General features: G+C 37.4%; 1 protein-coding gene across 7 annotated transcripts in view; it reads left to right on the top strand.

The window, feature by feature from the left end:
• The window catches only part of LOC106060385 (talin rod domain-containing protein 1-like), a 61,227-nt gene extending 54,035 nt beyond the window's left edge, over positions 1 to 7,192 (top strand). For all 7 annotated transcript variants that reach the window (XM_056016693.1, XM_056016690.1, XM_056016688.1 and 4 more), the window contains one exon: positions 4,765 to 7,192. In XM_056016693.1, coding sequence (XP_055872668.1) covers positions 4,765 to 5,480 — 716 coding nt within the window. In that variant the 3' untranslated portion in view covers positions 5,481 to 7,192. The remainder of the gene's footprint in view (positions 1 to 4,764) is intronic.
• Positions 7,193 to 21,808: the final 14,616 nt, after the last annotated feature.

Raw genomic sequence — 21,808 nt, 5'->3', positions numbered from 1 at the left:
ATCTAGATCTTTATTGATATGAGTGACTAGTAAAAACAAAAAAGTAATGGAACTTCCGGTTTAGGTTCAAATTCGCCCTATTATTACTTTTTAAGAGCACATTCCTCGTTCCATATGCTAGGACAAATTTGTACAAATGCTCCTTCTTCCCTAGTGCTATAAGAGCATGGAATGGGTTGCCTGAGCTAGCCAGGAAAACCAGTGACTTAGCAGAATTTAGGCATTGTTTAATATGCATAAATAAATGCATTACGCGTAGGACGTAGCTTAATTGTCTTCTTTTTTGAAGTACCGTCTGCATTATATAAGATAAGATATATTGCACGTAGATGAATGACACGCCAAAACGACAATTTTGTCTATTTTTCCTGAAGATTTTCATTAGTTTTCAGGAAATTAGGAACTAACGCGGGGCCGATGGAAGTGCGGGGCCCACTGCGACCGGATACTACTGGCCCGAATTGCACACTCCACAGCAGCACTTGCAAAACTCAAAATAATTTGAAAAGACAAAGGCATATCCGTCGAGACAAAATCAGACTGATGCGCTCCCTGGTCACGGCCACCTTCCTATATGCTTGCTAGTCTTCGTCGCTGACTACAAAGCTTAGATTATTATCTTTCAATAAACTGAAATCAACTTTAAATTTAATAAATAACTCAGTTATCAGTAGACTACGCCATTATTTTAACTCAAATTTAGAGCCAAATTAAAATTTATCTTTTTTTTTTTTACTTAGAAAAATTATAACGATCATGAGCAAGTAATTATTTTCTCAGCGGACTAGGGGGAGAGGCTTGCAACATGGACCACTTTTTTTTACCCTTCATAAGAAAAAAGTTTCTTATCCTACTAACTGGAAATTTCCTGTGTATATAGAGGCTACCATTCTTATCATAATGTTGACTTGCCATGATATAAATAAGTTTAATAATAAAATTAAAAATAAAATTAAAAAAATTCAAGATGGCCCATCTTGGAAACCAAGTTTGTTAATATGGACCACAGTGGACTGCAGAATACATGAACAACATCTATAGATTTTATTTATTTTCAATGTATGCAAATTAAAAGCACTTTCATTTATCATTGTTAATGGTTTCCGTTTTGCTTAAGATATATATTTTTTATAAGTAGGCTACAGAACAGTTATACAACAAAACTATGTAGGCCTAACCATTCATTTTATTTATTTTTTAATAATGCAAGTGTTTTCATGTAATCATAGTGCACTATTCATCCTAGTTTGTTTTTTTTAAGTCATAGATCAAAATAATAAAAAAGGAGGCAAAAAGGTCAACACTATTATGTGAAGCACTATTATGTGAAGCACTATTATGTGAGCTACATTTGAGGTATTGGCATATCGTGTCCAAATTTGGCTGCCCGAACAATTCATGACATTGGTGCACCAATTCCATGATGACATGCAAGAAAGAGTCCAAGACAACGGAGACTACTCCAAGCCTTTTCCTGTCGCAAATGGCAAAAGCAGGGCTGTGTGCTGGCTCAAACGTTTTTCAGCATAATGTTCACCGCCATGCTGAAAGATGCCTTTCGCACAGAAAGCATTGGGGTTGGCATACGATATCGCACTGATGCAAGTTTATCCAATGTTCAAAGACTTCTTCTTCTTCTTAAACTGTCAGGTAGAGTTGAGCCTTCGGCTCTTAGAACTCTAGGCCAGCAAAAGTGAACAAGAGCTCCCTCTCACCGGCCTGAATGAGAACAGTGTACACTGTTCTGTCTGACTGGTGGGTCAGACTCGCGGCAAGAGACCGCGTACACCAAGACCTCCGCCATTTTCCTTTTCTATACCAGGGTAACTGTGCGGGACACGCCATTTATGTAACGGCCCCTTGAGGAACAGCGCCTGGATTGTGACAAGGTTGTGGGAGCTTTTTTAAAACTCCGCACAATGCAATGAGGATGTTCTCGCACCCCCTTAGGCACCCCCACGGGAGTCTTGTTTTGCTACCCTTTAGCCTAATCGTTTCCTCTTATGATCGTTGGACAAGTCACATGACACAGCGCCTGGAGAAGATGAAATGCATTACCAGTTCCTCAAGCACCTTCCCGAACCCTCATTGGCAGTCCTGCTAGGGGTCTATAACTGTGTGTGGCAAACAGGCGCTTTCCCAAACAGCTGGAGGAAAGCCACAGTTATACCGATACCTAAACCGGGAAGAGACGGCTCTGACCCAGCTAACTATCGACCAATAGCACTAACAAGCTGCATCTGCAAAACCATGGAAAGAATGATTAACAGTAGGCTGGTCTGGTACCTGGAAAGGAATAAAGCGCTCTCAAACTACCAGTGCGGATTCCGGCAGGGGCGGACAACAACTGACCACCTGGTAAGGCTGAAAGCTTATATTAGAAATGCATTACTCAGAAGAGAACATCTAGTAGCTGTATTCTTCGATATAGAAAAGGCCTATGACACAACCTGGAAACATGGCATTCTACGTGACCTGGCGCTTATGGGGCTTAAGGGACACCTCCCCTGTTTTGTGAAGGAATTCCTGAAAGATCGAAAATTTCAGGTTCGAGTGGGCAACTCCGCTTCTGACACTTATGACCAGGAAATGGGTGTACCCCAGGGCAGCATTCTGTCAGTCACCCTGTTCAACAATAAAATAAATAGCATCATAAATGCTCTGTCCCCTGGCAAAGAGTGCTCTTTGTATGTTGATGACTTTGTTATTTTTACTTATGGGAAAAACATGAACACCTTAGAAAGAAAATTACAATTATGTTTAAACAAAATTCAAAATTGGGCAAACGATAATGGTTTTAAATTTTCGGACTCCAAAACAGTTAGTATGCATTTTTGTAATTTAAGGGGACCCAACCCAGACCCTGAACTATTTATACACAAACAAGAAGATCCCTGTCGTGAAAACTAAAAAATTTTTAGGCCTCACCCTAGATTCCAAATTTAATTTTCTCCCCCACATTAAGGAACTTAAGAAGAAATGCCAAAAGTCATTAAACATACTTAGAGTACTCAGCCATACGGACTGGGGAGCTGACAGAGATACCTTGCTGCTGCTATATGGAGTCTAATTCGATCCAAGCTAGACTACGGATCCATAATATATTGAGCAGCAAGGAAGTCTTATCTTAAAATACTGGAACCAATACAAAATGCTGCCCTGCGTCTCTGTCTCGGCCCATTTCGTACATCATCTATCCCAAGTCTCCATTTGGAGGCTGGAGAACTCCCCATGGATATAAGAATGAAAAAGCTTGCGATGCAGTATATAGTCAAGCTAAAATCCAACCCCACGAACCCTGCTTTCGACTCCATATTTAACCCCACAGAGGTAGAATTATACAATCGAAGGCCTAACGTCAGACAGCCGTTGAGCCTTCGAATGAGAGAACCCATCCAAAATTTAACCCGACCCATTGACCAAATCTCTCAAATAGAAACCCCTCAGAATCCTCCTTGGCTAATGAATAAACCCAAATTAAATTTATCCCTCCTTAATTTAAAAAAAAAAAAGAAATACAGACCCAAGCATACTACAAGTCCACTTTAGGGAACTGCAGGAGAGCTACTGAGATTGTGGCACCATCTACACAGACGGATCCAAAATGGATGGAAAGGTCGCGTGTGCCTGCTCCTTTCGGAACTAAACAATCTCCCGTAGACTCTCCGATGGCTGCTCCATCTTTATAGCCGAATGGCATGCAATATCGCTTGCACTTATGGCCGTCAAAGCATCAGAAAGGAGGAAATGTATAATCTGCACCGACTCCAAATCTGCATTGAAAGCTTTGGGGCGGATGAAGACTGACATTCCATTGGTAAATAAGAGCCTGAAGCTGTTGGACCAAATAACAGCCGACCATAGGGATGTCACCTTCATCTGGGTCCCCTCCCATGTAGGCATTGAGGGAAACGAAGCCGCAGACAGAGAAGCAAAGAGAGCCCTAAATCATGCGGTGTCAGGAACCCAAATTCCCTGCTCGGACCTGAGACAAAGTATTGCCTCTGCCACCTATCGAGAGTGGCAGGACCGATGGGAGGCTGAGACTCACAATAAACTCAGGTACATTGTGGCGGATGTCAGGTGGCGGCCCACATCTAAGGGTCTGACAAGGCGTGGTAGCACGACCATGTCCAGACTTAGGATCGGCCACACCTACATCACGCACTCTTTAGTGCTGAAGAGAGAGTAGCCCCCACTTTGTGAGTACCGGTACTGTGACTCTCGCCTCACCGTGGAACATATTCTCGTTGATTGCCCCAGATACCAGGATGTCAGGGAGAAATATTTTAGAACCACTAACTTAAAAACACTATTCGACAATGTCGACCCCGGGAAGGTACTTGGCTTTATCCGGGAAGTGGGGTTGTCTACGAAGATCTGATTTATGAATTTGTGAACATGTACTATTTACATTAGATTTTTACCAAATTATTAAATGTTTACTACCTTTACTATTTTAACTGTGAATAGACCTTGATTTTAATGATTTAACTGTATAGAATTTAGCCCTTGTATGTAGAGAGAGAGTAGTCCTTAAGGGAATGCAGGCACCACATGGCCTAAATTGTGCAGATGTGCCTAAAATCAAATCAAATCATGGAAGAAATATTTTTTTTATCCATTTTTAAGACAATCAGTTATTCACGGCTTTGGCTTTTATGTATACGGTATGTCATTAAACCTGTAATTATTTCTGACAAATGTTATTCAAATTAAATAAAGCTGTGATAATGAATTTTCTCTTTTAAAAATATTTTCTAGGACTGTCCATGAGTATTGCTTCAGCCAACATACAAATCTGCAGAGCTGTTCGTGACCTTGTGTATGCCCCTTCACCAAAACGAAATCAGGATCGCTTGTCATTATGCGTGGAGTCTGTTACTAGATCATCGTCCCAGCTACGAGATTTGTTGCTGACTCATGAATTCATCTCAAAGTCAATTCATAACACAAATATTGAACCAAATAAACTGTTACCTTTAGTACAGCAATGTTTTATAATGTCAGCAGATGGAAAACAAGATTATCGGTACTCTAAGGCTTCAGCTAAACAAAGAAACCATGCCTCTATGACACCAAAAGAAAAAGCTTTTACATCTCCTGAAACTGAGACAAATAAAGAGATCATATCTATTGGGACTGTTCATGTAATTGATCCCAATGGCTTCGATAAATCACCTACTAATTTGACCTCACCACCATCTTCATTGTCCATGGAAGTGACTTTTGAGGACATTCATTTGGATAACCAACAGAGGGTGTCTTCTCCTAATCATATTTCTCCCCTTCTTTCATCACCAATGTCAACATCTACCTTATCTTTAGCATCATCTTCATCTTTCAATATAGATTCCTTGTGTTTTATTGATAAACATTCGGCAATAAATGAAGTTAAAGAGCCTATAGATTTACTTAGAGAAGGAATAATTAATGAAGAAAACAGTATTGTACAGCAAACAACTGAATTCAAAAACTGACTCGGTCATCTTGAGCCATTTTTTAATGAATAGAATGATTTAATACCAGTTTTAAATTTTGATTTAATACTTATATAAAAATGTATTTATTTATTTACACATTGTTATCCAATAGATATTATTTTACTGCAAATAATGCTTTTCCAGAAAATGTGTTCTGTAATTTTCAGAAAATTACTTAAATTTTCCTATAGAATCTTATTTTAATACTTTATAGACAAAATTACATGGCACATGTAATCATGTTATTTCCATAACAGCTACACATTTTAGGTAAATAAAAACATCTATTAATAATAGTCTCTTCATCTTTCACTAAGATAAGGGAAACAGGCACACAGAGGAGATGGAAATTAAACCCAACTTTTAAAGCTTGGGTTCAGTTCGGTTTGGTCAGATTTATGTTTGGTTGCCTAGATATAGGCTACAACGATACAAAATAATGATAATGCGGAGGTGTAGATACCCTTCTGAGAAGGACAAGCTTAACATCACGAATGCAACAGTTTCTACAATATGTAATCTTTTAATGTAGCCCAGTGCTAACAAGTTAATAATAAAGAATGCTATCAGGGGAGATAATATTTTTTTTACATTATCAGGGGAGATAATAATTTTTTTACATGCAGTACATGTTCAATAGTCACGGTGAATAGCATAAACTAGTGGGATGAAAATAAAAGGGAGATCAACGAATGATGCTCACCTGTGGTGTAACACAAATATATAATTCATATAGCTAGAACAGTTTCCAAACTACCTCCAACCAGTCTGTTCTTAACTAATGCAACTTTGAATAAACATAGATGATTAAATCTGATATTCTAAAGAAATGATATTACGAGAGAATATTGAAACTAAATAAATAGAACTTTGGGAGTCAGTTATAGAGATCGGGTCTAAAACAAGGAAATCGTGTGCCAAACTTCGAGTCAACCACTTATTGAGGTTGTGACAGAGCGACGCAGGAGGTTTGCGGGACATGTTCTCCCTAAGTAACCTAGCATACCAAGAGCTGCGATGACATGGGGTTAGGAGGAAAGCCAATATGTTACACTCAAACAGGGACGCTCCTTTCGTACGAGTCACAACCAGAAACCACTTGTGGGGCTACTACAAATGCTGTACTGATTCTGTCGCTCCCCAGTTGCCCCTGTTGGCTGATCTACGAGCCTCAGTTAATTCGCATCAATTAAAACAGGTGATATTTATCAACACGGGTTGCCAGAAGTTACAAATGGCCGATAAAAACCTCCCTGGACTTCTACTTTCGAGTTAAGGCCATATCTTTGCTACCATTTGACTTAAAAAGAAGGATTATGTTTCAATTTACACATAGTTTCCGACTGCTGGGATACGAAATATCATTGGCGTCATTAAGGTGGGTGTCACCCCCGCCCCCCCCACCCTTAAAAAATCCTATCTTTCCCATTTGTTTGTTGCGCTGTATTACATATAGTTTATAGTTTGATTGTTCAACAACTATAAAACGAGTGTATATTTAATTCAGTTGTTTATTACAATTTATCTAAAGTTCACTGGGTTAGTGTAGCCATGTGAAACTGCACGCATCCTTAATCTTTAGAATCAAAGACATTGCCATTAATCTATAGTTCAATTTTGCAGCAATGCAGTCATAAGTAAGTTACACTGTTTGAAAACGTATCATTAACTTCAAGTTTCCATTTTTAATAAAATTCACATTTGTGAAAGTGTCGTTTGTTCTTTCGACTCAAAAAGTTTTAAATTTTAATTTTTAAAATTAGTTTCCACATGAAGTAATGGATAAGCAGATGGTAAGAAGGCTTTGTTAATGATTTAGAGATATTTTTAAAGCCTTTGGTGGCATGTGAACCATTCAATGTCAACTTTTACAGATCTTTTGTTGCCTTTAAATCTCTTCTCAGTCATGGTATTTCTGTTTGAATGTCGTCTTTTGAAAAATTATCATATACCGGTACGCCAATATTTTGAAACTGACATCTACAATACTTCGTTGGTTGTTGAACTAAACAATGTTTCGGTGGAATTACTCAAATCTATTTGCATCAATGATTTCTTCCGGTAGGAGTTGAAGCTCAGAGTTAAAAAACAATCAATGCACATAAGAATGAACCTCTTTTTTCTCTTCTTCAGTAGTGAGTCCGGCATCTTGTGATTACTCGCATTTTTCTTTTTGATTTTATTTTTTTTTCTTCTGAATCACGGTGCTTTTTTTTTTTTAGAAGAGCCTTTTTTATATTAACACTTTGCACTAACGTGTTATGCTTTTGTTAAAAAAAAGGTTTAATTATTGACCACATTGTCTATAGTTCAAAGAAAGGCATACTCTTGTGTATCTTTGGCCTTCCCCCCACACAAAAAAAAAAACTAAAGTAAAGATAGGTAGAATAAAAAATCTTAAGCTGCGCTTCTAGTGGCAATAATTTCAGAACGAAAAAAGTAGCTCGATTGGTATCGAAAAATGCTAGGCAGGCAAAAAGCTAATTTCTGAAAAAAAAATGTTGACCACATAGATCGAGTGAATTTTATACACATTTATTAGATAGCTATTCTGTTGGTTCTTAATAAGTTTCTAATACTCCTCCATGGTTCCTGACATTGAAGCTATTTTTTCATATCTTTGAGCTCCACATATAAATTCAAGCTCGACCTTTTCTAGACATTTTAAGATATTAATTTAATCTCATCAGCTTTTTTTGTTTCCCTTAAAATCGTATAACTTCTGAATCTGATCAGTGTTTGCTATGTTAGGGTGTGCTATGTCAGGTGTGCTATGTCAGGTGTGTTGTCAAACAAAATACAATTTCACTCTCTCTAATATCTTTTACGTCGTTTACTAAAACATTTATACACTTTGTAACATTACAGATATTAAAGCTACGGTTTTATGGACATGCTATTTCCATAATCTCATGGAAATTCTTTATTCAATAAAGATTCGTAGTTACTATGTCACAAAATGTCAAATATTCTGCTTTTATAGAAACAGAGCGTGCACTTTATCCTTCCGTTGTTGTTGTTGTTTTTTTCATCAATCATAGAGCAACGACTTCCTTGTCAAATTTATTCATAGACGGATGCTCTTGTTGTCCAAAAAATCCAGATGAATTCTTCATACGTCTTTTAATATTTCAATATCATTCGAATGACACATTGTAACATTTCCTTCTAGGAAGCTCTAGCTTCTTTTACAGAAAAAATGAAATAACATCATCACCAGAAATCCCAATGGCCACTTATTTACTTTCCAATTGGACAAAATTTACATAAACTACATGTGAGATTTCAATAATATTTTATTCATTTGTTAAACAGTGACTATTGGATGGATTAAAACATTTTTTGGAATCAAAGCTCATATACATAGACGCAGCTGGTATACATCTGAAAGTAAGGTTTCACGTTTTCCTTGATATATTAAATATGATATTGCATTTTAAATATTTTGATAGAATTCCATTAAAAAAATGTTGAGACGAAATGAAAAAAAAGTATATAGATCTATTCATTAATTGTCAAGAATATGGTCCAAGATTTAGCCAATATCTTTTTATTGTCAGATATTCACAAAGTGAATTTTTTAATTTGGGTGTCACTCCCCTAATGGGTGTCGCCCGGTGCGGACCTCACCCCCGCACCCCCCTCTTGTGACGCCACTGCGAAATATCAAGGGTCAGCTCAGATCAAGCCACATCCAGAAAGATTCAGAGCCTTGTGGGAATTTAATGCTCCATTGAACCTGCGAAATGAATTCCTAATTTATTAAACAAAATCAGCTGAGGAGGTCAAGCAAGCATTTAAGGACCTAAAGGACGAACTTGAGAATGCGCCAGAGATTATAATCGCCTGCTTACAGTTGAGACAGATGCTTCTTGACCAAGATGGCCTGCCTGTGGCCTTTTTTGTGTGTTATCGGTGAAAGAAGCTTTTGCAATAGTAAAATGTTTGAGAAAGTGACGCTTTCTTACCGGAAGACCCTTCTCTCTTGTCACAGATGCATTTGAAAAAGCTAGAGTTCTTGATCATTCGTTTTCGTACGTGTACTTGTATGTATTGTAGACAAAATAAATGGAAAGCTCAAGAATGAAATCCAAAGGTGGGGGTTAGAGCTAATTTGATTTCATTATGTCATCGTTTACAGAACAGGTACCGGTACACACAACTCAGCTGCCGAAACTTTCAGCAGAAATCACTACTTATCCGTCGTCTCGTAGGCTTAAAGTTACTGCACAATAGTGCATTGTGTTATTACGGTGTAACTTGATTGCTACATTGACCAGTGCCAGAAACGTGCTGACCTTAAACCACGATTCTTCAGGCAACCAACGGGACTAAGAATAAGACTGCTTTATTGATCCTTACGGAAATTTGTTGTGATTACAAGGACTCGTTTCTCATATAAAGACAACACAACAGAAACATACACATAAATACAACAGACAACATAAAGAGTTCATTCAGCGACTACACACAGGTATCTTGGTGCATTTCATGTTCCCTGATCAATGAGTGGCGGTGATAGAGTCTGACCGAGTGAGGTACGAACGAGTTTTTGTACCGCTCCGTTCTTGTTTTGATTGACAGCAGTCGCCAACTTCGCGACGACCTGGCGTAGTTCTGATGGAGCGGGTGGCCGTTGTCTTCCAAGATTTTTTCGATTTTTCTTAGGCACGTTTGTTCAAAAAGTTCCTTTAAATGTGGTAATGTTGTGAGTGTAATTTTTGATGCTTTTTTAATGATGTTTTCTAGACGTTGCAACAGTTTAGATGAGGCGTTGCCTTGCCAACAACTTATTCCGTATGTTAACAGATTCTGTACAGTCGCGACGTAAAATGTCTCAAGGATCTTCTTGTTTAATTTAAAACTGTTGAGTTTGTATAGAAAAAAGAGTCGCTGGGCTGTTTTCTTTGTCAGAGTTCCAAGGTGGTCTTCCCATGAAAGCTTGTTGTTGATGATAACGCCTAGATATTTATATGCCTTTACTTGTTCTATAGATGTAGTGTTTATTTGCAGTTCACGTATAGTTTGTTTTTTCTTTCTAAAATCTATTATAAGTTCTTTAGTTTTTGTTACATTCAGTTCTAGAAAGTTGTCGGTGCACCAGTTTGTAAACTCTTCTATCGAGCTTCGATACTGAGTTTCGTCTCCTGAAATAAGACCGACTATGGCAGTATCATCAGCGAATTTAATGAGTTTAACTGAGTCATAGATGCTTCTTATGTCATTAGTGTAAAGAGTGTATAGTACAGGAGAAAGTACACAACCTTGTGGAGCACCTGTACATAGTACTCGAGTTGACGATTTGGTGTTGTTGACTTTAACATACTGGGGCCGTTGGGTTAAAAAGTTTGGAACCCATGCTTGCAAGTAAGGGCTTACATTTAAGTTACTCAGTTTGTTTATCATTAGATGTGGCTGTATGGTATTAAAAGCCGAGGAGAAATCTACGAAGAGGACTCGTGCATATGTTTTGGGTATATCGAGATGCTTATAAAGCTGGTCCAAAAGCAATAGAATGGCATCCTCAGTTCCTCTAGCTGCTTTGTATGCAAATTGGTGAGGGTCTAGGCTGTTATTGACTTTTGCTACAAGTTGTTTAAGGATATATTTTTCAAAACATTTCATAACAATAGGTGTTAGTGCTACTGGGCGGAAATCATTTAAGCAATCTATTTTTGGTTTCTTAGGCACTGGTATGATTTCTGAAGTTTTCCAAATGTTTGAAATTACGCACGTTTGCAATGACTGGTTAAAGATATGACAGAAGATAGAAGAAATTTGCTCCGCACATAGCTTGATCAGCTTGCCACTAATTTTGTCTGGTCCACAAGCTTTTGTTACGTCTACTCTTTTAAATAACAAGGTCACTTTATCCTCCGTTACAAAATTGACGTAGGGCTCTTGTTTTCCTTTGGACAGAGTGTTGAAAAGTTCTTTGTGTAGATCAACAAAATCTTCTTTGTCAAAACGAGAATAAAAATAATTTAGTTCGTTGGCGAATTTCTCATCATCAGCCACTAAAATTTGTTCTCGTTTTGAGGCGCAGCCCGTTATTTTCTTTAATCCCTCCCAGCATTGTTTCTTGGCAAAGAAATTCTCAATTTTTTCTTTGTATGTTTTTTTCTATTATTGCTTTTCTCAGTTTATTTTTAGCATTTATAAACTCTTCGTTGCTAGCCTTATACTTTGTTTTCTTTTCAGTAATAATGTGTTTGATTTTTTTGGTCATCCAGGGCTTATTGTTTCCATAGACTTGTATTGTTTTTGTTGGAATTGTTAACTCCTCGCAGAATGATAGATATGAGTTAACAGTTTAATATAATCAAAGCCACGCAGCCATTCGAAAGAACAAGCCTCTTCATTCTAATTCACGCAATAAATATATTTTTACCATCCATCTAATTTTGCCTTTGCATGTCCAGATATCATCTGCTATCAAATGCCTCAATGAGCTGCCTATGTCCATACCGACAGGCTTTTATATCTGCTGAAGTACAGAAATATCTTAAAGAGGAGTGGCTACGAGTAGGACCACCCCAAAAATGCGATCATATAGAAAGCTGAATACTTTGAAAGCTATAACATTGGCTATTAAATTATTATATTTATTTACTTAAAATTCTTCAGGTGTACCGGGGTATAGCATATTAATAATAGTATAATTCTCTTTATAAATTTACTTATATTTTTATATTTCTTTTGAAACGGAACTGATTTGATAAACATTTAAACATTTATTTAATGACACACTGTTTAATAATAACAAAAGTATTTCCTCAGGCTGCTGTATTTAATAAAAACATCATGGCTGGTATGTATGCATTATTTTCCTAAGTTTAAGTGAATTGACAAAATAAAAGTATTCCAATTTTCTACTTTGAATAACGGCATTTTTAGATCAAGCTTAAAAATAATTTAAGAACATTCTTGAACACATGAAACTCTACTATTCAAACAATATTAAAAACACAAAACAGCAAAGCAACATATGTTTGTAGCCTTAGAAAAATGCTTCGCTTTTTTTTTTAATTAAATTTTAAACAATATCATAGCATTTCTGTGATATTATTATTCTGAAATATTATTTAAAATTGTGTAGTTATGTAGCTTATGACGACATATAGTGGTTGGTCGCTACAATGGCTTCATAAGTAATGTAGAATACAGAAACAGGGTTCACCTTGTTAACTTTTTAGCCCACAATTTCATACCTATTTGAATCTAATGCGCGTTGGTATTTGTAATAATTGGAATAAATTGTTTAATGTAGGCAACCAAAACAGAAGTAAAATCCGATTACATGTAAAATGGTACAGTAAGTAATGGTACAGTAAGCTGCCTATGTCCATACCGACAGGCTTTTATATTGTCAGGGTGGGTATAGCAGGGTTCATCTCTAGGGTATGATGTTCCTCCCCGGGCTCCCTGTCAGGGTTACCTTAAGGCCTTAGCTCGTTTGCCCGGGCCCCTGACATTCAACCAGGCACCTTCGTGCTTACAATAAATAAATGACTCACTGGTAACAATGTAAATATTTAATGATATAAATATAATTATGATGACAAACTAATGGAGTAATGACATTGAATTTGGAACATTTTAATACTGTGAATTTATTAATTAAATAATAATTCTACCCCTTGCTGTCCAACAACGTACACATTAATGTTCGAAAACACAACACACTCTGACACTGCTGTCTTTAGTCACCAGCGTAGACTTCCAATCCCAAGCTAACTCCCTGTAAAGACAAAGTAAAGACAAACTAAAAAGGTCTAGTAGACTATCACTATGGCATCGAAACAACTGCGAAACGCAGTTATGCCTTAGATACTCACCCTAAACAGGGGAACACAGAAGAATCTCAACAAACGTTACACCAGCAGAACAAAAAACACTCCATCAACTTACAAGCAAGGCAACAAAAAGAAAGTGCGTTCAAAAATAGTGCACTTAATACACATTGGTGCTAGAATGCCATAATCTACGCACCGACATTCCCCCTCTCCCCCCAAACTGGTTCTTACAAAGTATGGACCAGTTTCCGTACCTCAAACTGAAAGAAAAGTAAGAAGGTATCATTGCAACTACAAGGTAAGCACATCCATCTAGGAAACATTCATCCGCATTAACATCACTCTTCCAAACATAACAACTTAGAAGAAAAATTACCAATGACACTTTTTACCAAAGTACCCACTTTACACTATGAACCATTCACAAAATCACAATCTACCAACCAATCAAATTTAAAATGCATAATCAGCAAATTAATGTCAATAATACTAAATGCAACATAATATCATCTAACATAAAGTGCAAACATTTTCAAACAACAATGTATACATTGGAACATTAAAATGCATAAGACATGTATTAAAACAATACATAAGTATGTAGCTCATGTAGCTGCGTATTTGAAAGTCTATAGCAATCTTGAACACAGATCAGCAAGCAGATTGTCCTCCCCTTTGACATGAACAACATCAAAGGAATAATCCTGCAACATCAGCGCCCATCTTGTAATACGTGCATTGGTAAAGTTAGTGCTCCTAAGGTAAGATAAAGCCTTGTGGTCAGTCTGGAGATGAAATTTTTTTCCGGCCAGATACCTGTCCAATTTTTTTATTGCATATACAATGGCCAATCCTTCCCGTTCAATGATAGAATACTTCTGCTCCCGAGGCAACAACTTACGGCTCACAAATTTTATAGGATGCAACATACCATTCACACACTGGCTAAGAATGCCAGAGATCCCTTTGTCTGAGGCATCAGTCTGGAGATAGAACGGTAGAGAAAAATCAGGCAAACGAAGAATAGGATACTTACATAGACAGGCCTGTACTCTCTTCAATGCCTCCGCACACTCACAGCTCCAGTCGACTCTCATGGATACTTACATAGACAGGCCTGTACTCTCTTCAATGCCTCCGCACACTCACAGCTCCAGTCTACTCTCATGGATACTTACATAGACAGGCCTGTACTCTCTTCAATGCCTCCGCACACTCACAGCTCCAGTCGACTCTCATGGATTTTCCACGACGTAATAATTCCGTAAAAGGAAAAACTAAATCCGCGTGTTTTGGTATAAACCTACTGTAGTAGTTAATTAACCCAATCAAACCACGAAGTTCCTTTTTTGTACTTGGAGTCTTAAATTCCAAAATCTTTTTCACATTACTATGATCAGGTTTGACAACTCCCTGTCCGACACTATGACCTAGAAATTTTACATTAGTAAAGCCCACCTCCAATTTAGCGGGTTTTAATGTAAATACATTCTTTCTTAAAGCACTAAATACGTTACGAACACTTTCAATGTGCCTGTCCCAGTCCTCACTGAAAATACAAATGTCATCGAAATAAAACAATACATTTTCTAAACCTCTTAACATGCGCTTAACAATCTTGTTAAAGTGATTAGGAGCACCGCTTAATCCAAAGGGTAAATAATGGAACATATAATGTTCTCCCAAAACTCTAAATGCTGTAAATGGTTTGCTTGTTTCACAAATTGGAATCTGCCAGTAACCCTTAGTCAGATCCAGTAACGTAAAGTACTTAGCTTTATATAGCATGTTGAACAAATCTTCTTGTTCGGGAATTACCTCAGCGGGTATTTCAGTAACATTATTTAATTTTCTAAAATCAATACAAGGTCGCAAAGTTCCGTCTTTCTTTTTTATTATAACAACGGGAGCTGCATAGGGAGAGTCTGTTGGCCCTATAATTCCCAAATCCAACATGCTGTCAATCTCTTGCTTAACTTTATCTCTTAAGTGGATAGGTACCGCATATGGTTTTAAAGTCACAGGTTTCGTATCAACCAATTTAATTTTAAACTCTTCGACCTTGGCTCTACCAGGAATATCAGATATTATGTCTTTAAATTCACTCAAAATGTCATCAACTTGCTTCTTTTGTATAGCATTCAAATCGGGATTAATTTTGACCTGCGTCAACACATTCCCGCCCCTCATCTCTTGCGACCTAATCTCTAGCGTTGGGATGTTAGCCATTACAGCTTCCTTCTCCCCATCCTGCTCATCAACTTCTTCTTCCCCCACAACTGATACCATGTTAGCTGATAAAAGTTCATTTGTATCCTCAGTTTCAACGTTTGAATTGCTTACTTCCTTTACCCTACAGTGATATTTCATGAGTCTGTTTATGTGATACACCTTTATCTTATTTTCTTTCTCAACAACGTAATTGAACTTTGATATTTTATTGACCACCTTATACGGGCCTTGCCAAAACACGGACAGCTTATTGTCTCTGTGTGGCTTGAGGACTAAAACACAGTCACCCTCATTAATGTCTCGTCTAGACGAATATTTGTCATATTGCATCTTGTACTTCTTTTTGTTAGCATCGCTGTTAGATTTAGCAATAGAAGTCACCTCTGATAATCTTTTTTTTAAGACACTAAATAAGTGAACACATTCTTATATTCAGCTTCTTCTTCAGCATTTACAAATACTTGCTTCAAAATAGCCAGTGGGCCTCTTATTTGTCTCCCATAGACAAGCTCAAATGGCGACAACCCCGTTGTCTCATTAGGTACCTCTCGGTAGGCGAACAATGCTGCACTAACTTTCTGGTCCCAATCATGAGGGCTATCCTGACATACTTTCCTTAAAAAGGATTTTAAAGTAGAATTGAGCCTTTCTATCATACCATTAGAGCTGGGGTGGTATATAGTGGAGTGCACGGGTTTAACTGAGAAAAATTCGCACACCTGTTTGTACAATTCGGAAGTAAACTGGGGGCCTTGATCACTTAATATTTCTATAGGTAGCCCTATTCTACAAAAAATATTAGTTAGTGCCTCAATAACTGTTTCTGTATTTATATTCCTCAGAGGTATCGCTTCTGGCCATCTGGTAGCGACATCTACCACTGTCAAAATATACATATTCTTATTGTCAGTTATCTCCAATGGCCCAATAATATCTGTAGCAACTTTGTAAAACGGAGTGGTAACAACATTCATTTGGCCAAGCTCCACTCTGTCACAACGACGTGGCATCCTAGCTTTTTGACAAACATCAAACGACCTCACAAACTCTTTTATGTCTCTATCTAAACCTTGCCAGAAAAAATATTTGTAGATTTTACTTTTAGTCTTTCTTAATGACAAATGCCCTGCTAACATACTCTCATGAGCAGTTTTCAACACAATTTCTCTCTTAGCTGAAGGTACAACTAACTGTCTTTCTTCCTCACCAAACTCTTCTGTAAACACTCTGTACAATAGTCTATCAAACACTTTATATTCCACACTTCCATTCTTTTTATTATCTACACAACTGTCCACATGTCGCTCCCATAGATCTTTTAAAGACGGATCACTCAGCTGTTCACGTAAAAAATCATCACTCGTACCTAAAACATCACGACAATCTTCCAATATTCCACACTCATTTACAGGGCCACTATCATTCTCTCTATCTTTCGTTGACCTAGTTACTGCTGCGCAATCAAACTCCTGACTCACATTAATATCAACATTCCCAAGAATCAAATCTGCAACAGGATCTTTAAAACAAGCAACCACATATTTCCCAACAATGTAATCCGACTCAATACTTACACACGCCAATGGGTAATCCCTGACTGTCCCATCGACAAGCTTCAATTTATAAGTACCAGGAATCATGTCTTTCTCACCAACTAATGAACTTCTAATTCCTATAACACTCGAACCAGAATCTTTCAAAACAGACACACTTATCCCATTTACTCTTCCCTTTTCAAACTTCAGCTTACCCACAGACTTATCACGTAATGACTTATCAACATATGAAAAAGTTTCTCTCTTACATGGGGAAAAATACTCATCTCCTTTCCCTAAAGTACAATTTCCACAATTTTGAACATTACGAGGACTACTCAGTCACCTATACCTTACTGGTGGACCTTGATCTCTATTTGTGAAACTGGTTCTATTTTGGTACACCCCATTGCCCCCGGTTCTACTGCTCCTGTAATTAGGTGTAACATAACTTTGTCTCACAAAACTGTTACCTCGGATTCTACGACTACTACCATCAAACTATCTCTGATAACGCCCTGTTGAAACATTTCTACTGGGTCCTTGCTGATTAGAAAACGTCGCAGATGATGTCCTAGGTCTATCATCAACATCAGGAACAGAATTACTCATGGAAGAACGCTGAGGACATTCTGCCGATTTGTGGCCACTCCTATTACAATTAAAGCAAATAACCACGTTTCTTTCAGCAACTGGATTTGTATTCATCCCAGGCTCATTACACGCTGCCGCAACATACACACTGTCTTCCTTCGCAAGCGACACCCCCCCACTAGCGACCTTAAACCCTTCAATAACATCAATCATATCATCAACTGTGCCTTTCTTACTTATTATCAGTTGCTTGTACACATCTCCTGACACATTCTCAAATATCCTATCTTTTACCAGCAACTCTTTCACTTCTTCCACAGTCTTGCCTACTTCAGCCATTTTCAACCAATTGTCCAACGCGTTTCGCAGCTCGGTGACAAAACCCCTAAAATCGTTCTGTCTTGGTTTCACCCGGTGGAACCTCTTGCGGCAGGTTTCCGCGTTTATATCCGCATGTCGCAGTAATACAGCCCTCACTTCCTCATAATTTTCATTCAAAAACAGACTGTCCCGCAGCATACAGTTTCTTAGAAAGGTAGTTAGTTTATAGGACAAGAGCAATGACCGTTCCTTTCTATCGATCTTGCATCTTGTCGCGACGTCCTCAAAGTGTGTTAAATATGCCATCAGGTCATCGTCTTCCTTCATTCCCTGAAAGCTCTTGTCAAGTTTATCTAAAACATTTCTAGGCCGCACCTCTGCCTGTGTTGCCGTCCCAGCCGCTGTTGCTGACTTTTCCTTCATTTTTTCTAGTTCCATCTCCTCTTTCCTCTTGAGTTCCTCCCTGGCATCTCTTTCTTTCCACCTTTCGTGTTCCTCACGCTTGGCCTTATCCTCACGTTCAAACTGCTCCTTCTCACGTTCAAATCTGGCCTTTTCCTCTGCCTTCGCCTCTGCTTTCAATCTTTCCTCTCTCAAATCTAGCTTTTTCTCGTTCAAACTCCTCTTTCTTAGCTTTTTCATAGTCTTCTTTCTGCTCAGCCACATACCTCTCTAACCTTTCACCTTCGTACCCCAGAGAACGACCATCACTTATAAACTGGGAAGTAATTGTCAACCTAGTTTCCATGGTAAATACAATGTACACTACTTGGCTGTATTATATTTAAATTATATACAATATGGGAACCAAAAAAAATTCTACAAATTGTACAAGAGATCAACTAAAGCCTAGAGCCTGCGGTTAAATGGCAAAGAAAGAAACCTATCTGTGCAGTATCCCACGTCGGAGGAAAGTGCCTCACTCAGGCCACAGCGTCGAAATATAGTTGCCACAGGACAACACAATACTAGTAGCCTCAGACTTCAGTAGTTACCAACAGCCACTTTACACACACGTTCGCTTGTTGCCGGGAGCGAGAAGACATTCGTTCGAAGGTGAAGCACAATATAGAAAACAAGAAAATACAAATGCGTTTCAATCTTGCAATACAATAGTTGTATAGTATATAGTACAGTATAGTTATAGTGTTATATCACAAAGGATGTATTTATCTGCTACTTTCGATATACATCGTTGCCAATGGTACACAATTCAATATTAGTACAGTAGATTGTGATGCAATACTATGTAAACAATTATTAGAATGTAGACACTGCTGCTACATAATCAAGTAACTAAAACTTATATAATGATTGAAATTATAGTTCTGTGACTGGTAGTCACAGCCGGACTCGAGCCCCCAACTGTCAGGGTTACCTTAAGGCCTTAGCTCGTTTGCCCGGGCCCCTGACATTCAACCAGGCACCTTCGTGCTTACAATAAATAAATGACTCACTGGTAACAATGTAAATATTTAATGATATAAATATAATTATGATGACAAACTAATGGAGTAATGACATTGAATTTGGAACATTTTAATACTGTGAATTTATTAATTAAATAATAATTCTACCCCTTGCTGTCCCACAACGTACACATTAATGTTCGAAAACACAACATACTCTGACACTGCTGTCTTTAGTCACCAGCGTAGACTTCCAATCCCAAGCTAACTCCCTGTAAAGACAAAGTAAAGACAAACTAAAAAGGTCTAGTAGACTATCACTATGGCATCGAAACAACTGCGAAACGCAGTTATGCCTTAGATACTCACCCTAAACAGGGGAACACAGAAGAATCTCAACAAACGTTACGCCAGCAGAACAAAAAACACTCCATCAACTTACAAGCAAGGCAACAAAAAGAAAGTGCGTTCAAAAATAGTGCACTTAATACACATTGGTGCTAGAATGCCATAATCTACGCACCGACACTCCCCACCTAAACAGTGTTTATTAACTTCCTGTCGGGGTTGTAATTTAGCCGTTGCTTGTCTGTCTGGGCACCCCCTAACAATCTAGCAATCAATTGAGTATCAAAAGAACGAATAATATAAAAAGTAACTTATACTAGTGAATAACGAGATTGCATATGTAAATGTAAAAAAAAACAAAGAAATGATAATCGATTTTCTTAGGGATAAGAAGGGAAATGATATTGTTTCTGTAGCTGGAGAGACTATTGAAATTGTGCAAACCTTTAAATACCTTGGTACTATCCTAGACAATAAACTAAATTTTACTGCAAATACTGATTATATCAGCAAAAAAGGGCAGCAAAGATTACGACTTCTAAGAAAACTGTCCTCGTTTAATGTTAGCGAAAAGGCCTTGGCTATGTTTTATCACGCTCACATCTGCAATATTTTAAGTTTCAATATCACTGCCTGGTATGGCAATCTGAGCATTAAAAATAAAAATAAACTTAATAGAATCCTAAATGCTGCTGGCAAAATCATTGGCAAAAAACAAACCCCATTAGGGCAGTTGTTTGAGACAAACATCTATAAAAAAGCTAACAAGATCCTCGAAATAAAGAATCACCCTTTGTGTCAGGATTTTGTGATTTTACCATCACAAAAGAGATACAAGACACCGATAGCAAAGACAAACAGACACAAACACTCTTTTGTTCCCCTGGCAATCAAATCATTAAATAAGAACAATCTGGTATAAACTTTGTCAAATGTAAATTATGAGTGCGTCTGGTGTGAATGTACACTTTGGTTTCTTATAGTTATAATGTTTTTTGTTTGGTGTAATGCACAAATTGTAAGACAAATTTCCTTACGGATAATAAAGATATTATTATTATTATTATTATTATTATTATTATATAACAAAACCAAGGTTTTAATTGGTAGCATTTACAACTATACATATTATGCAAATGAAATATAGCACACCTTAAGCTGGGTACCACAATTGGTCAGGGCTCGCGAAGACCAAACCAATACAAATCAGGCTTGACCACAGTCCCAAGCTAATGTCCCCTACTAAACAAGAAAAATACGCATTCCTTGAGATCGCCATTCACAAGATCATAGGACCAACGAACTTAGAGCTACACCACGACAAATAAAGTAAAATAAACTAACTTATCCAAAGAAAACTCCATCAAAAGATCCGCCATCAGCACAACCACAACAGAGGCAAAGAGGCAATGACATCCACAAAGCGTGACCCTAGGAACTAGAGCGCACAAACCATTTTTTGGTGCACAAAAGAGACATGACACAAGAAGCAACTCTAGATGCGCACGACAATTATTTATATCATTTTCCTTTTGATTAAAAGAGAAATAATCGTTTGTGCCTAACATCACTGCACCGAATAATCCGAGGAGAGGTCTGAGATAGTCAATTAGATGTCTTAAGAAAAAAACAAGATTACAAAGAGAGTTTGTGTGACACAAACTCAGAGGCGGCCCCCGTCGAAGTCGGATCCCTGTCGGATCTGCATATTCACAAATAATATTCAAGAGGTGATTTAATTTTGATGGTCAAAAGTAATAATGTTTCAAAGATTCATTTGCCGTAAATTTAAATTTAAATTAAATAAAAAAAATTAGATTAGTTTTAGTATATAAAAACAATGCAATATTGATCAAAACGTTTGGAAATGAAAATCTACACCTTTTTTTTTACACTTTAAGTTTAGAAATTGAAATTCTACATCTTAATCTAGTCTATTTTAGTCTAAACTAGATCTAGAAATTCTAGATATAGACTCTAAAATAATTTTAATTAGAATATAAATCCAGATCTAGATATACTGTAATAAAAATCTAGATCTAGTTTAAAAAATCTAGATTAGATCTAAATCAAGATATTCCTTTTTTAAA

The sequence above is a fragment of the Biomphalaria glabrata genome, chromosome 18, assembly GCF_947242115.1.
Source record: "Biomphalaria glabrata chromosome 18, xgBioGlab47.1, whole genome shotgun sequence".
Taxonomy (NCBI): domain Eukaryota; kingdom Metazoa; phylum Mollusca; class Gastropoda; family Planorbidae; genus Biomphalaria; species Biomphalaria glabrata.
Note: the sequence above shows the minus strand (reverse complement) of the source record. Positions and strands in the feature narration are given on the sequence as shown.